Here is a 16212-nt window from a genome sequence, read left to right on the forward strand (position 1 = left end):
CTGGATTCAAGATAGCCTGGCTGATGAGGGTTATGAACCCTGAACCGGTCCCAGGATGCTTGTTTCCGGTCCAGGGAAGACATGGCTTGGCATCTCGGGCTGGACTGTTCCCATGAGGCATAGGGTCAAGACTGATTTGCATATAGCTGTGTCTGAACTGGGGTGGCTAAATGAGCTAAAGAACGATGATGAATTCAACCCAGATCTGTTACTGGGGGTGACTGTCTGAAAAGTTTCAGTGCTCCGCCCATCATCTCTTTTGTGTTTGCTTTGTTTGCCCTAAGTTTGCAGGGAATGCCCAGATGTGGGTCCCTTGCTCACTTTGCCACTGGATTCAAGCTAGCCTGGCTGATGAGGGCTGTTAGCCTGAAACCGGTCCAAGGATGTTTGTTTCCGATCCAGGGAAGACATGATTTGGCAGTTTGAGCTTGACTGTTCCCATGAGGCACAGGGTCAAGACAGATTTGCATATAGCTGTGTCTGAACTAGGGTGGCCAAGTGAGCTAAAGAACAATGATGGATTCAACCCAGATCTGTGACTGGGGGCGAGTGACTGAAAAGTTTCAGCGCTCCCTCCATCATCTCCTTGTGTTTATGATGTTCTATATTTCCAGCACTCCACTCCAGTATTTGTAACCCTCCACTAGCTAGAGGGGAAAATAGTAGAGGTGATTAGGACAGCCTTGAATTGAGAGAAAATTCTCTTTGATTTGAAGGAACTTGGCAGCTTAAAGTGGGTAGACTTAAAATTAGTGAGTTCAGGCTAATATTCCCAACATCAATCTGTTGCCCTGCTCCAATCAAAGCGGTACAAAAAGGGGTGGTGATGGACAGAGCATCAGAACCAATCAAACACTCATACCCAGTCAACAGATCTGGGTTTGATCCATCACCGTTCTTTAGCCCACTCTGCCACCCCAGTTCAGACATGGCCATATGCAAATCAGTCTGACCCTGTGCCTCATGGGAACAGTCCAGCCCGAACTGCCAAGCCATGCCTTCCCTGGACCGGAAACAAGCTTCCTAGGACCGGTTTCTGGCATTTCAGCCGTCTTCAGCCAGGCTTGCTTGAATCCAGTGGCAAAGTGAGCAAGGCACTCACGTCTGAGCATACCCTGCCAACTTATGGCGAACAAAGCGGTACAAAAGGGAGTGGTGATGGACAGAGCATCAGAACCAATCAAACACTCACACCCAGTCAACAGATCTGGGTTTGATCCATCGCCATTCTTTAGCCCACTCTGCCACCCCAGTTCAGACATGGCCATATGCAAATCAGTCTGACCCTGTGCCTCATGGGAACAGTCCAGCCTGAACTGCCAAGCCATGCCTTCCCTGGACCGGAAACAGGCTTCCTAGGACCGGTTTCTGGCATTTCAGCCTTCTTCAGCCAGGCTTGCTTGAATCCAGTGGCAAAGTGAGCAAGGGACTTCCGTCTGAGCATACCCTGCCAACTTATGGCGAACAAAGCGGTACAAAAGGGGGTGGTGATGGACGGAGCATCAGAACCAATCAAACACTCACACCCAGTCAACAGATCTGGGTTTGATCCATCACCGTTCTTTAGCCCACTCTGCCACCCCAGTTCAGACATGACCATATGCAAATCAGTCTGACCCTGTGCCTCATGGGAACAGTCCCCTTTGGTATTGCATTGTTCGCCCTAAGTTGGCAGGGTATGCCCAGATGTGGGTCCCTTGCTTACTTTGCCACTGGATTCAAGATAGCCTGTCTGATGAGGGTTATGAACCCTGAACCGTTGTTAAAACATGGACAGCATTTGTTTATTTGTTTTTCCACAATTCGATGGTACTGGAGCTCTTGTTCCACCCTCTATCTTGTTTTTTTGTTTTCAAGCACTCCGTAGGAGTACTTGTATTTTCAGGCCATCTTCCTTGCACACATACACACATACTACAAAAATGCATGCGTGTGTACATAAACAAATGCATTTCTTTAAAAGTTGTTAAAGCGCGAACAGTATTTGTTTCTTTTTTTTGTTTTTTTTGCACGACCTGATGGTATTGAAGAATTTATTCTGTCCGCCAGCTTGTCATAGTACTAACACCAGCCAATGGTATTGGAGTGCTCTATGTGCTCACCAGTTACATTACACAATAAGACATTCATTGTCGTACGCAGGGGGAATGGTATGTGATTTGCCCAGAATCACAATTTGTTCAGACAGCTCAAGATTTGAACCTGGTTCCTGAGTTCCCCTGTCAGCAGCTCTGGCCATTACGCCACATCCTCGCTTTAAAGCTCAAATGTTTCTCACTATCCCTTCCACAATTGTTCAGCAAGACCCCATCAACACCGAACAAGCATTGGCAAACCCAGTAGATCTCGGCAATGCCTGAGCTAGTGACCTTTTGGGAATGTCTCTCAGCCATGTTGTCTAGCAGCACATCTGCTGTTCAGCATGATTGAAAGTCACTGAAAAAAGCGCCGTAATGCAGCAAGCGTAGGCCACATCATATCGCTTATTTGTGTTAGGAGGGCCTGGACAATAAACTCAACATAGGGGGCGAAGAAACTTGACGTCGGCTCAACAGCCTGTGATTCTCGGCTTTCAGTAACTTTCAGCCATGCTGAACAGCAGATGTGCTGTTAGTTCTTTCCTGCTGGTATCTGGAGACCGTGGGTGTCGCCGTGGATGTCTTGAGCGGGTAATCTACTCTCGAGCCATTATTAGGTATCTAGTTAGTTAGTGAGAAAGCCAAATGGGAATTCACATTTTTTTGTGCCTAATATAAGTCTAAGTATGTATGCTTCTGTTTACCACGAACTAAAGGGAGTACATCGGATTACATGCTTTGAAAATAACACTTTGTGCCAGTACTCCTACAAAGTGGAAAGCGGAAGTGGAACTGATAACTTATGTTGCTCTGTTTGTGAAGAATTTCAGAAAATAATACCCCACAGAGTCATCCAAATCTCTGGATGTTGGTTCAACTCAAGAGATATCAGTTATTTCATTGTTCAACTTTTTTCATTTATAACAGTGATACTCAAGGTATAGCCTGGGGGCAGCATGCGGCCCTCCTGACCTTTACATGCAGTCCCCTGTTCAAAAGCAGCACTGGGCTGCTGTTCACTTGAGTCAGCACCAACATTAAAACGATGTTGAATAAAAAGGCAAGCCGATATTTAAAGGTTAATTGAAGTTAAAGAAAGGAAGTAACTAAGTTATCCTGTACCCCTTAACTTTAGGAGCACCTTCATTTTCAAAGCTGTCAAAAGTGTAACAATATGATAAGTTCTTTCTAAATTTAAACAATATGTATTTTATTAACATGCAGAACCATTTCACCTTAGTACATCAGATTATATCAGTGCATTGAGAAGTATTTTTAAAATGTGATAGTTTTCAAACATGAATTTAGAAGCCTTTATTTTCCCCCCACACTGACAACATTACCAATAGTGAACTAAGAGGGAAGTCAGTTGTTATGTGCACTTTGCTTGGCCTGGGTTACCATTATAGATGAACAACATTATAGTTTATTAAAATTATAGCCTGAGAAGGTTTTGTACTACACACATCCTGAAGTCGTGAATTTCGATCTCCTCTTAAATGGTATGATGAAGAAAAAGGAAGAAAAGTGAAATAAAACAATTGCTGAGGTTCACACAATTTTGTAAAGTGGGGATGCTGGCATTAATCCCAGATTTTCTGGATTCACATTGTCCAATTCATCCACTAGATGTATGCTTTGCGTCAGCCAAACCCACCTTACCGCCCCCCTCCCTCCCGGACGGCCACCCTGCTGGCATCAATGTGGTCCTCAGTCACATCACAGCCCAAACTTTGTGGCCCTTGGGAGAATGCTTGTGAGCACCTCTGGTTTAGAAGGTGGATTTTTTCCGAATTCGATTTTTTTTGTGTGTGTTTATTTAATGAGCATGTCACCAAAATTCCACTGGGTGGCGATAGAGTTCCATTAGGGTGATATCCAGTCCTAACTGGTAAATTCACATTGTCAAGGGAGACATATGTTTAATAAATCCAGGACAAAAAGAACTAGGGCAACCTGGAAGGATGCACTTTTATCTTTTAACTACATGCATGCTGAAGCAGCAACATAAGAATTACGCAAATCTGTAAATGATCCACTTAGAGGGAGTGATATGGGCGAATTGCCTTTTTTTCCGGAGCAAAAAAACACTGACTGACTCACAGGGAGAGGGTTGTCTCCCTGAAAAATATGGACAATAATTAATAAATAAATTGAGTAACATACTAGAAATGACAGCACTTTCTTGGTGGTTTGCTCCATCGGATCAACCTTACTGTCTGTGTCAAATTTGGCCAGGAAGGATTCATGACATTTTTACAAACGGGGCAGAGACAGAGCGTTATACACAAGCAGGGTATTGCGCTTCCTGAATTCAACTGTCCTGCTGTTCCTGCGTACAGGCATCTGGATGTTCATTTTGGGTCGCCAGGGGTCGCAGTTGCGACCCCTAGCTTGCCCCTTCCTTTGTGACCCCTGGCCTCAGAGGCTGCAGAGAAAGCAACAGTAATCAGAGAATTCCTCTCTCTTCAAAGGAACAGCTACTAAGGTAGCTGCACGCATAGCAAAATTAAAACATTTAAATGTTTGATCTTTTGGGAACAACTAAGGGGCATATCATCAAGGGCCGGCGTTAAAATTGTCGCCGCTTTTGCGTCCGTTTTGGACGAAAAGCGGCGATAATTTTATCGCCCTATCAGCATGGACACGCTAGCGCGTGAATCAATGCTTTAGCGCCCATTTTCTTATCGCCTCGCCTCGCATCACTAATGAGATGTGAGGTGGGCGTTCCCGTGAGAAATACAGTGAAAATAATCGCTAACGAAGGATCTCCCTATCAACAAGGGAATCGCTAACCGGCCTAGCGACATTAAAAGTAGCGCTAACCGGCTATATCGCCGGTTCCTTACGCCTGCTAATTTTTTGACTTAGTCATGTTTAACATGGGAGGTGGATCGTCATGCTGAGTCCACATCTCCCTATCACCTATCGCTGCTTTTTTATCGCAGGTAATCCTGCGATATTGCCGCTTATCGCAACTATTGTCGGGATTCCTATCGCCTCAGCGATGCGCCTTGTTGATAGTGCGCTCACCGGGCGATAGAATACGGCAATACGGCAATAGGCAGCGTTATTATTGTGCACGCTAAACACGGCCAGTGATAATTATCGCTGGCCGTTGATGATATGCCCCAAAGTTGTTGCTTAGGAACACCTTTGGGGCTTCCAGCCTCCACCAATCAGGAGTCTGCTGGGCCTGCAGGCAGTGGATTTTGGTGTGCTTCCCAGTGTTGCTGGACCCCAGCTTTCTTTCTGGTATTATACCTGCACTTTTGCAGAAAGAAACATTTTGCCACCTGCCAGGAGTCATAGCATGGCAGTCCCAGTAAGTGCTTTCAGTTTACTTTTTGTTTCATTTGATTTATCTGAAAAAAACGAATAAAGTTTGTTGCTGTTTGTTTGATTCATCTTTGCAAACCAATGTGTGTATTTGCTCGTTCTACAGCAGGACCAGACTGGGAATCCAAAGCAGCTCTGGCAAATATTGTCAGACCAGCCCCCGTACGGTGCATAGCGAGTGATCCTGACTACTACGTTTTTGGGGGTCCCCCTCCAAAAGAAATTTGGGAACAAATGGAAACATTGTTCCTTCTACAGAACATTTCTCAGTACAAAGTCAATGGTATTTGCTTTTAAAATATAGCAAATGATGACCTTACAGTGCACCAGGGTACAACAATATTTTTGGGGCTCTCCAATAATTGCCTCACTATCACCCTCCAACAGTGCCTCGTCTCTCCATAGCCCCTCTCTCACAAGTATTTCATTTGGTTTATAACACCTCTCATGTCACTGTAGGGTGTCGGAGCACTTTACATCACACACATATACAGAGACAATGAGTCATATGAGTGTAAATCAGTGTATAGAAAATGTTACATGACACATGATTAACGTCATCCATACTTGTGGGCATTCTTTAAAAGTGCTTGGTCCTCAAGAAGCACAAACTCACGATTCAGAACATAACACAGTGGTTAGGGTTGGCTTTACCAATAAGAATGTATTTCTACTCAAATACAGCCTTTTTAGCAACATTAGAATGATGAAAGACTGGGAATGAACATAACTTTCTAACCTGTGCCATGGGGCTTGCATGCAGTTCTGCTGATAGCTGTTCATAGCTCACTGTGTTAGATTGCGATTGTAACTTATGAACTGCATAGTTACAAAGGGTTCTCTGTGAAAAAAGCAGTAAGCCACTGAGCTATGCAAATAAAATAATGTTCTGTGAACACATGGTACATGTTCTTTGCAGCAGGCATATTAACCATCTGCGCTACCTTAGATGAGTCAAAACTGCCACTAGACAGAACTGGTTATCGTGACACTTTTACTGTTGCCTGAAAACTGCTAAATATTCTAGAAACTCTGTGCTTTTAAAACTGCTGTACTGCTACAAAATCAGGCCCCAGTTACAATACAGGCCCCCACCCTTCCAGCCTCCAGGGGAAATGCCTGATGCCAGTACAGCCAGTCCAGCCTTGCTGCCAAGTGATCTGTTAGCGCGATTGTGTATTTGTGTGGCATTTCAATGCCTTATTTATTACCCTTTATCCCCGACTCTGAGTTACTTGGTACTGTTAGGGCGCAAACTCTGCACCTGTAAATTCAGGTATCCTGTGGTAACACTTCACCAGTACCATGCAATTCTGAGTTAAACCCCTTTGAATGGAGAATATTTGTGCACACCTCGAATTACGTTGCAGAATTCTGCACAGTATTTCCTTTTCAGAGAGGTATAACACACACATTTAACACCTGCTCTCAGCAGTTGGTGAATATGTGCAGGGGCTTCATTGTGGGGCGATAAGGTGATGGGAAGGATGGGAGGGGAAAAGGAAGATGTTGGTTTGTGGGAGACCATTACATGCTTCCTCCACAATTTGCTTGAGAGTGAGGCTGGACTGGCAAATAGGTCCAGACTGCAATGCAGTCCTTTCCTAATGCAATTTTACCAGCAGGATTTTCCATCTGGTAAAATACAGTCTGATGTCCCAGCACATGATTAATCCACGTGTAGGAACAACAGCCTACTCATGATTGAATCGGGCAAATTCCAGACAGGAAATCTGCTCTACTCAACTCATAATCAGGGCCTTTTAGTGGCAATTATTCACTCAGGTCTGAGAAGTTGTGAGGCTCTAGCCACTTACCTTGTGTTGTAACGGCTTGCAAGGCAAAAGCATACATATGGTGAAAGCTTGCTTTGTAAAGGCAATGCATGCTAAAGGCATTTCATGGTAATGGATGCATGATAAAGTCATGTGTCGTAAATGCATGCATTGTTAAGTCATACAACCATCAGAGAATGTTTGAGGTAGGTGGGATGGTGAAGGAGGTATACCAGATGATTAGAGAGAGGGCGAATCAAGAGATGGCTACAATTAGTTGTCGAAGATAAGGGTGAAGATTGTATAGGAGCAAACTGAGAGAACTCAAGGCTGCTGGTCTAACTGTGCAGGGAATGGTGGTGATAATGAGAGAGGTGGAGTTGGGAGGGAAATGGGAAAGATGTAGGTGAATGTGAAATATGGAGAGAGAAATCTGAGCAAATTAGAGTGATGTAGTTGGAAGTGAGTGGCAAATTCTGAACCCAAGTTAGAGTGAAGGGTGTGCAGAGAAAGGAGAAAGAAGATAGAGAACAAGCCTGATACAGAAGTGAGAGAATAAGAGGAGAATATGATAGGAAATATGTGAACAATAATAATGAGAATTGGTAATGGGAGGGAACAGGTAATAGAACTGTGAGAATAAGAGAGAGGGAGAGTTTAAAAAGGTTTAGTTAAGAGGTGAACTGAGAGAGGAGAACACATCACAGAGTGATGTTGAAAAACTATTAAAGTGATGAGTATGTCATAAAAAGTTAAAGTTTAGAGGAAGATGGGGAAGGAAGGCGATAAGCAGATAGCAGATATGGAGGTGAGAGGGGTCCTGAGGCAGAGCTATGAGACGTAGAGAATGGTAATGGAAGAGACATGGGATGATATGATAAAGGAATGAATGGTATGTCTATTTTATTAATGTTACACTAATTGTGAAATGTATACCTTTAGTGATGTTCTTCCTGTGACATCACCAGGGTCAATGTTCACATGGCATCACTGCTGGAAAGACATCAAAGGACATATGATGTCACTTCCTCTGATGTCACGAAGTCAAAGGCCATGTGATGTCACTTCCAAGTAAAATCAAGTGGGGCCAGGGCTGAAAACACGCACTTGCTCTTGTCTCTAACTTCCAGCAGTTGTCCGACTCTGGACCCGGGCTCAGAGGGTTCCCGATATCTTTTTTGGGGGGGTAGTGGGGTGCAGTCCACCGCCACAAGACCCTGTAAGACACTGGGGACCCCATCCTCTAATTCATTAATTATGGGGAGGGGGGCATGCTACCCCTCTCATTGACCATCTGTAATGCCTTGGGGACCCCATCCCCTGAGGCCGAACATATCATTTTGAAAAGGGGGCATGCTGCCCTCCTGCCGAGAACCAGAGAGGTATATTTTAACTGACATTTTTCCCTAACTATAACATCCATTTATCCTTAGTTTTTTCCAGTGAATTGCAACTTTAAAAAAAATGTACAGTAAGATATTCTTGCAATTCCTACCTATGATGTCACTTCAACCTTTTTTGTGTGAATATATACATATTATGTTGCTCTAGTATAGAGTAACAAGTGACTCAGAAATAGGGTAAGATTTGCTTTCTTTAGGCATGGAGTTCAAGTAATTTATAGACAACTGTTCAAAGCTATAAAAACATAACAGACCGTGGTAAAACTTTCTGTCAAGGCTTCTATGAGTACATCTGGCACAATGTCATCTTGAAGAATCTCGGTGATAAAAGAATCAAGGAAGTCCAGTGCAAACTGTTTGTTTTCGAAGAAACTACTTAAGGCCCTAAGCTCCTGGAGGAAGAAAGTGGAAGAAAAAGGTGTAAGTTTAGAACACAAACAAGTAAGGTGGCAAACATGTAATGCGACAAACAACAATTCTTAGCCTTAATAGTTAACAAAAATTAATGAATGAAAGGCCTCTTACATACCCGTACTCTTAAAAAGGAAAACTGTCTTATCACTTCAGGAATTACTTGGGAATCAGAATCCAATATATATTTTTTGCTGTTCTAAACATGGGCAAAGCCACTATATATATATCTTTTTAGCTTAAAAATTCTTTCTACTCTTATTACAGCATCTAGCATCGAACATGTCAACCAAACTGACGAAAAGTGAAAAAATGTAGATAACAGAATTACATTTAAGTTTGCCTCCCTTGTGGTTTACATATGTGTATTTTTATAATAGAATTAATGATTCTGTGATATGTATTAATGTGAACCAAATTCTCAAATCCAGGGTCTAACAAGTGGAGCATACGTTTCCATTAGTGGGGGGCAAAGGGGGGTCAGCTACAGACTAGGAGACTTAGGGCCCAATTACGATTCCGTTCAGAACTCTTCCGACCGAATCGGGTTCGGAATCGTTTCCGACCGACTCGGTTTCTGCGAGTCCGACCAACTGATTACAATGCTTCTGAACATCGTTCGGTTGGATCCGCATTGACCGAACTAGAACACACGCTCCATTTGAAAAAAGGGATGGTTGCGGAAAACCTTACGCCCTGTGGCAGGCACCCCACTGTTCATGGTTGGAAAGGGGGGACCCATGGGTACCCCCACAGACACGATTTGGAGCCCCCCGGGAGAAGGGGGGCCTGCTATGGACCCCCAAATTCAGATTCCGACAGCCGATTCATGTTGGAACAACCGATTTGGAACGGCTGTCCAAATCGGTCATCATAATTGCTCGTTCGGAAACCACGTCCATAGAGCTGTATGAATCGGCTCCGAATGACTCTGGCTGTCCGAATGCTGTTCGGAACTGATTCGGACAATCCGAAGCGATTTCCTTGCATTGTAATCGGTTGTCCGGAAAGGTATCCGATTTGGTCGGAAACATAGGTTCCAAAATCGGATTCACCGAATCCTGTTCGGAGACTTTCCAGACAGCATTGCAATCGACCCCTTAGACGCCATGGACAGATCTCCACCATACCCCTGGGAGATAGTGATGACTGCAGCATTAGGTTTGGTAGAAATATTTTTTTTGCATAAGATATAGTACACCTGTGTACCTTTGTTAAAATTCGTCAAGACAGAGACAAATCTATACAATAAAGAATTTGGAGCAGCACAGGATTTCCTCTATATTCTTTGGTCATGCCATAAGCCATGCCCGTGTTGGATGGGGGAAGTCAGGCAATAGTTGGCTAGTGTTGTAGACATCCCCATGTTGGAAGCACCCCCTCTCGTTATGTTAAATTGTTCTGTGATTTGGGATTGATTGTGGGAAGACATGATAATGCAAAAATTGTGGGATGTTGCAGACACCAAATGGTCAGTGGGTACAATGATAACATGTATAGTCCAAGGCGGCAGGACAGTATCCTATTGAAGGAAGAGGTGCCCAAAGAAATTTGAGAATGGTTGGAGCCTGAGTAAACAATATTGTGGTTGTGCTTAATTTGGTATTGCTGAAGTAAGCTTATTATATGAATGCTATGCAACAAACTTGTGTGAGTACCGCAACCCTTCCACTGATGCATGTTCTGTATGTACTTGTTATGTTTCATTGTAATGCTGAAGTTCAAAAATCTAAAATCAACACTATAGTTTCATCGATCCAACAATGCACAATCGTTATTTTACCTTTTTGTGTTCTGTCCTTCCATGGTAAGGTTTAAATTGCAGGAAGCTGTTTTTATATAAAGCAGGGTCACTGTCCCTTCGTTTTAATTTCCTGTTGGGAATGTTAACAAATTTACCTCAGTATTTGTATCATTGTACCATATTAGTATAAACTTTCATACACCAAGTGGATCAGATTGCTATTTTGTTAGACTTGGGTACATGCAGAAGAAATTTCATATTCTAAATTCTTAAGATCCCTATGTACAGATTTTGTTTTTTGCTGTTGATAATCACAATGTATTATTCTCTAGAGTCCACAGTCCTTGATAATAAAATATTTCTTTGGATTCCATAAAACATGACATTTCTAAATTTTACTTAAAAGTTCCAGAATGTGAAAGAGACGTTAAGTTAAAAACCTTTTTGTTAGAACTTGGGTTGTACGTTGAATGGGGTCTGAGCCCTAGTCAAGCAGCAACCACAATCCTAGTCAGGGTAGGAAGAAGGCAAACCCTATATTAACCTGTGCTCACCCTCCAGTAGCTTGGCACTGAGCAGTCAGGCTTAACTTAGAGGCAATGTGTAAAGTATTTGAAACAAAACCACATAAAAAGATTCCACACCAGGTTAGAATAATAGAAATTAATATAATAAATAAAACAAAAACAAAACGACAAACATACAATAAGTAGAACTTGAAATATGAATTTTAAAGAATAAACTGTAAAACAATGCTTAGAAGTAATAAGCGCTTCTTTGGAATATCTGGTCGTTGCGATGCAGCGGTACGGTGTTGTTATCGAGACGGCTGTCAACGGGGATGCGAAGCCTTGTGCTGGGAAGAGTATCGCACTGTGAAGGTTCCAAAGGGGATGCCTTGCGTCCAATACACTGCAGCAGGCTGATGCCCTGGCTCTGGTCCATACAATGGCAGGGATAAGTCAGTGCTGATCCAAACAACAAAGGTGTTGTGCCGGTTCTGATCTGAACTGCGGCAGCAATCGGTTGGTTTGTCAGAAGATATGTGGTTTCTGCTGGAACAAACACCTTAGGCCCACTTCCAAGGGTCCAGGACTAGGGTGGCACAACTTGGCAGGGCAGACTCACAGATGCCCAAGTCCAGGTGTAGAAGCAGGTTGGTTGGAAGTCTTGTATGCCCTTTAGATCAGGAGGCCAAACAGCTAGCCCTTGGAGTCACTCTGGGCTCAAGTGATGCAGGTCCAGTCCTTCTCACAGAGGAAGGGGAACAGCATGCAGCACAGCAAGGCAGATGTCCAGCAAATCAGCAGTCCTTTAGTAGCACAGCAGTCCTTATTCCTGGCAGGGTCTTCACAGGTACAGAAGTGTACTGAAGGGTTGGTATCCTGGTCCAGAACATATACCTATTAGTGCTTTTGGAGTGGGGGAGATTTCAAAGACAGGTCTTTACAGTGCACCAAGGTCCTCCCTTCCTGCCTTGGCTCCAAACTCACTACAGGGGGGTATGTAGCCATTTGTGCAGGGACAGGACACTGCCTATTCAAGTGTAAGTGAGGCTGAGTCTAGCTTCTCCCTCCCATCCTGCCAGGATGTACCATCAAGTCACACTTAAGCTCCCATTGTGTGTGGCTGTCTAGAGGGAATACACAAAGACCAAAGGTCACCCACACCAGACGTGATCAGAGACAGGCAGCAGGCATCAAAAGGCTAAAGTAAGTGAATGCCAACTTTCTAAAAGTGGTATTTTTAGAAGTGCAATTTAAAATCCGACTTCATCATAAGCTGTGATTTTAAATTGTGATTTCAGAGACACCAAACATCAAATGTCTATCTCATCACAATTGGGAGTTACACTTATAAAATGGAATAAGGTAATTCCAATGTTATCCTATGGGGGAGATAGGCTTTGCGGTAGTGAAAAATTAATTTGAGAGTTTTTCACTACCAGGACATGTAAAACTTAAAAGTACATGGCCTGCCTTTTAAATACATTCTACCCTGCCCTATCGGTTGTTCAAGGCCTACCTTAGGGGTGGATTACATGTATAAAAAGTAAAAAGGGAAGTGTGGTTCTGGCAAGAGGAGTATCTTGCCAGGTCGAACAGGCAGTGTAAACTGCACACACAGGCTCTGCAATGGCAGGTCTGAGCCATGGTTAGAGGGCTACTTAAGTAGGTGGCACAACGAATGCTGCAGGTCCACTAGTAGGATTTAATTTACAAGCCCTGGGCACATATCATGCACTTTACTAGGGACTTATAAATAAATGAAATATGCCAATTGAGGATAAGCCGATATTACCATGTTTTAGGGAGAGAGTACATGCACTTTAGCACTGATTAGCAGTGGTAAAGTACTCGGAGTCCTAAGGCCGGCAAAAACGAGATCAGAAACAATGGAGGAGGAAGGCAGAAAGTTGTGGGGGAGGGAGACAACCCTAAGGCTGTTAGGTCTAACAAGTGTCCCCCGGCTACAAGTTGGGAGAGCTACCCAACCCCTTGGGAGTTCTCTTTACTAAGGTGGAAAAACCTGGAGAGTCCATAAGCATTGGCGGTGTCTGACCCCAGATGGTATACTACTGTAAAGTCCATTCCCTGTAGAGAGATGAACCACCTCAACAGTTTGGGATTTTCACCCCTCATCTGCATGAGCCATCTGAGGGACCTGTGGTCTGTCTGAACACCAGGAAGGGAGTCCCAAACAGGTATGATCTCAACTTCTTCAGTGACCAAACCACAGCAAAATCTTCTCTTTCAATGGCACTCCACATGTGCTGCACACAAGAAAGTAAGAAGTTCCTCAGTGGATCACCAAAAAGAAGTATTTTGAGCTATTTGGTTTCCTAAGTTTAGACAGATGGGCAGGTAGTGCTTAAGGAGGAGGGGAATTCCACCTTGACCACGTTTCGAATTGAAGCACGTCTTCCACAGTTGCTCACCCCGTGCAGCCGGGACGGAAGTACAACAGGCAGAGAGATTACTCCCAGATAGCCCTGAAGAAGTCGTGGGTTCACACCCTGACGAAACACGTGTTGTCTGGGCATCGGATCTACATTAAATCAAGAAAAAACGTCATATTGGACTACTGTTGTTGTTGTGATATTTAGTTGTCTAAACGTTTACGTGCTGCATTTATGCTGTAATACACGGATCACGTGAGCACAGGCCACCTGCTTTCAATCAATCACAGACCTTGGTCTTATTGGGGGGTGCAGGGTTCTCCCCCCGCTTGTGGCACCATTTATAATCCTACTTTGCCTCGAACGAACGTACACATGAGTGGGCGCCATCGCATACCGCATTACTACAAACCCTTCCTTATTGTTTACCCCTCCTTTGTTTGTTGCCACCCCAGCTACCTGTGCTGGAATCACTGCTTGAGGAGCCCCTCCTACTGGTCTCAGTGGTTTCATCTGAGGAGTAACCAAATGTATTGGAGGTGTAGTCTGCCCTCAAATATGGGTAGGCTTTTTCTTTTCCAACTTTCTGGATATCTTTTTGTAATTTATCCACTTTTTGTTTCATGAGGTATTCTTTTTGTTCTGCGATTTCGTTATTGAGTTCTGTAAGTTTGGACTTAAACAGAGATATTTGGACAGTGGTTTTAAGAGCCCCTTCCACGATTTGGATCCCCACTAGGAGCGCATCGGCAATTCGCTTAGCAGTGTTAATAATCAAGATGAGCTAGTCCCTGGTGCATTTCCATGCCACCAGGGACCACTCCTTCTTGAATGTTATGTCTTCCAGGAAGAGTCTGGGAATGTTCTTAACTATGAGGCCATTAGGGGCGATGTTGGCCCTCAGGTATTCTGTCATCAGGGCCCCATGAAGAGTTATCCTGAGCCAGTCCCTCTTCATTGCTGTCAGTGATGTCCAATCTTCATACAAAGAGCCTGAAGCTGAACTGTTCTCTGCCCCCAAAATCGAGGGGGTGGTTCTAAGTATTTCAGCAGCCATTTCTTCACCAAAGCTTAGTCCTTGATTATCCTCCTCCATGATGGTGGATTATCACGGATTCTGGTATAGTTCAAGGGTTGGGCCGGGGGCGGTTATTTGCGTCCCCGGTATCCTATGTATTGTGTCCCTCGGGGTGGCCCGTACTACAAAGATTCAAAATGAAGGGACTGAGGGCTTTTCTATGAGGTCCAGCGTATGTGCCCAAGTAGTAGATGCACACAAGAAAGTACGAAGTTCCTCAGTGGATCACCAAAAAGAAGTATTTTGATCTATTTGGTTTCCTAAGTGGAGACAGATAGGCAGGTAGTGCCTAAGGAGGAGGGGAATTCATCCTTGTGGAACTAGGGCCCTCACACACCCAGCAAGCTAGATGTCATGCTTCATCATATGGGCCTGCTCCTCGTCGGGTCAGCGCTGCAATACCCAACGGGCTCCCATAAAGGGGCTCTTTATCGGAGATCTTTTGTTCCAGCCGTAAATGTGCAGTGGGGGTAAGGGGCCCAGTGAGTGTAGATGAGATTATTAAAACAGATGAGGGGATCCCTGGGGAATTTTATTTATTCTGGTGGGACCCCAGTCTGATTAAAAGAAAACACAGGGTAGGCGACTGTCAAGCTACAATGAGTCTAGAGGTGCTCTACTCCCAGAGGGTCAACATGCTTCACGCCTTGATTAGTCAAAGTGATCTAGTGGCGATTCATCAGGACCTATAGTGGTTACTGTCTACACAGGTGGTATGGTGGGACCTACCTACCACTATATGACGGTACGGGAATGTTACCCGTTTGTTTGCTGGCACAACCTGCATGGGAAACAAATAAAAACGACACAAGATTGTTTCAGAACTAGCGGGAACCCCACAAGTTCAATCCACAGTCTAGAATGTATAGGTTGCAACATCATTAGTGCCTAATCAATAATAGTGCCTGAACATGCATACTGTTGCACGTGAAAAGTGATTAATTAAAATTGTCAGCAGTGTATATCATTATATCCATGTGACTTGTTGTGTAAAGCTCTGTGGGTGAAGAACTGGCTGTACATACAGTTGGTGGTGTAAAATAATTATCATGGTGGTTAAGTAACAGTAGTGATATGTGACTCACCTAACTAATTTGAGAATTGAGCTTCATCAACTGCAGCTGAATACAGACATCTGTATTGGGATGTCTTAATGTGGTAAAGGATTATAAACACAAACAGAAGAAATTGTCAAATTCAAGGCGTGGGAAGTGATATTAAAATGCCACTGCAGAGTCTGGCGGCTGGTAGTACCAGAGCTTCATGACTTCTTGACTGGCATCCAAATAATTGTTTGCCTTTTTCAGAAGTGGCGCATCTGTTTCCGAAGGGCCAGCATGTAGCTGACAACCTTCGGGTGGGTGGTAGGGTTCTTGGGAGCTTGCTCCCACCCCTCCTTGCCAAGGCTCAGAGGTCCCCTAACAGAATAGTCATAGAGAAGTTCAAACCCTACTCCTTTCTGTGGCACCTCCATGTAAGCAGAGA

General features: G+C 44.0%; 1 protein-coding gene across 1 annotated transcript in view; it reads right to left on the minus strand.

The window, feature by feature from the left end:
• LOC146861498 (uncharacterized) overlaps positions 1-16212 on the minus strand; it is a 186820-nt gene that overhangs the window by 86858 nt on the left and 83750 nt on the right. Inside the window, exons 5-6 of the mRNA XM_085646445.1 lie at positions 10790-10880; positions 8850-8987 (exon numbers count right to left, since the gene is read on the minus strand). Coding sequence (XP_085502571.1) covers positions 8850-8987; positions 10790-10880 — 229 coding nt within the window. The remainder of the gene's footprint in view (positions 1-8849; positions 8988-10789; positions 10881-16212) is intronic.

This window comes from Triturus cristatus, chromosome 3_1, assembly GCF_964204655.1.
Source record: "Triturus cristatus chromosome 3_1, aTriCri1.1, whole genome shotgun sequence".
NCBI classification, from domain to species: Eukaryota; Metazoa; Chordata; class Amphibia; order Caudata; family Salamandridae; genus Triturus; species Triturus cristatus.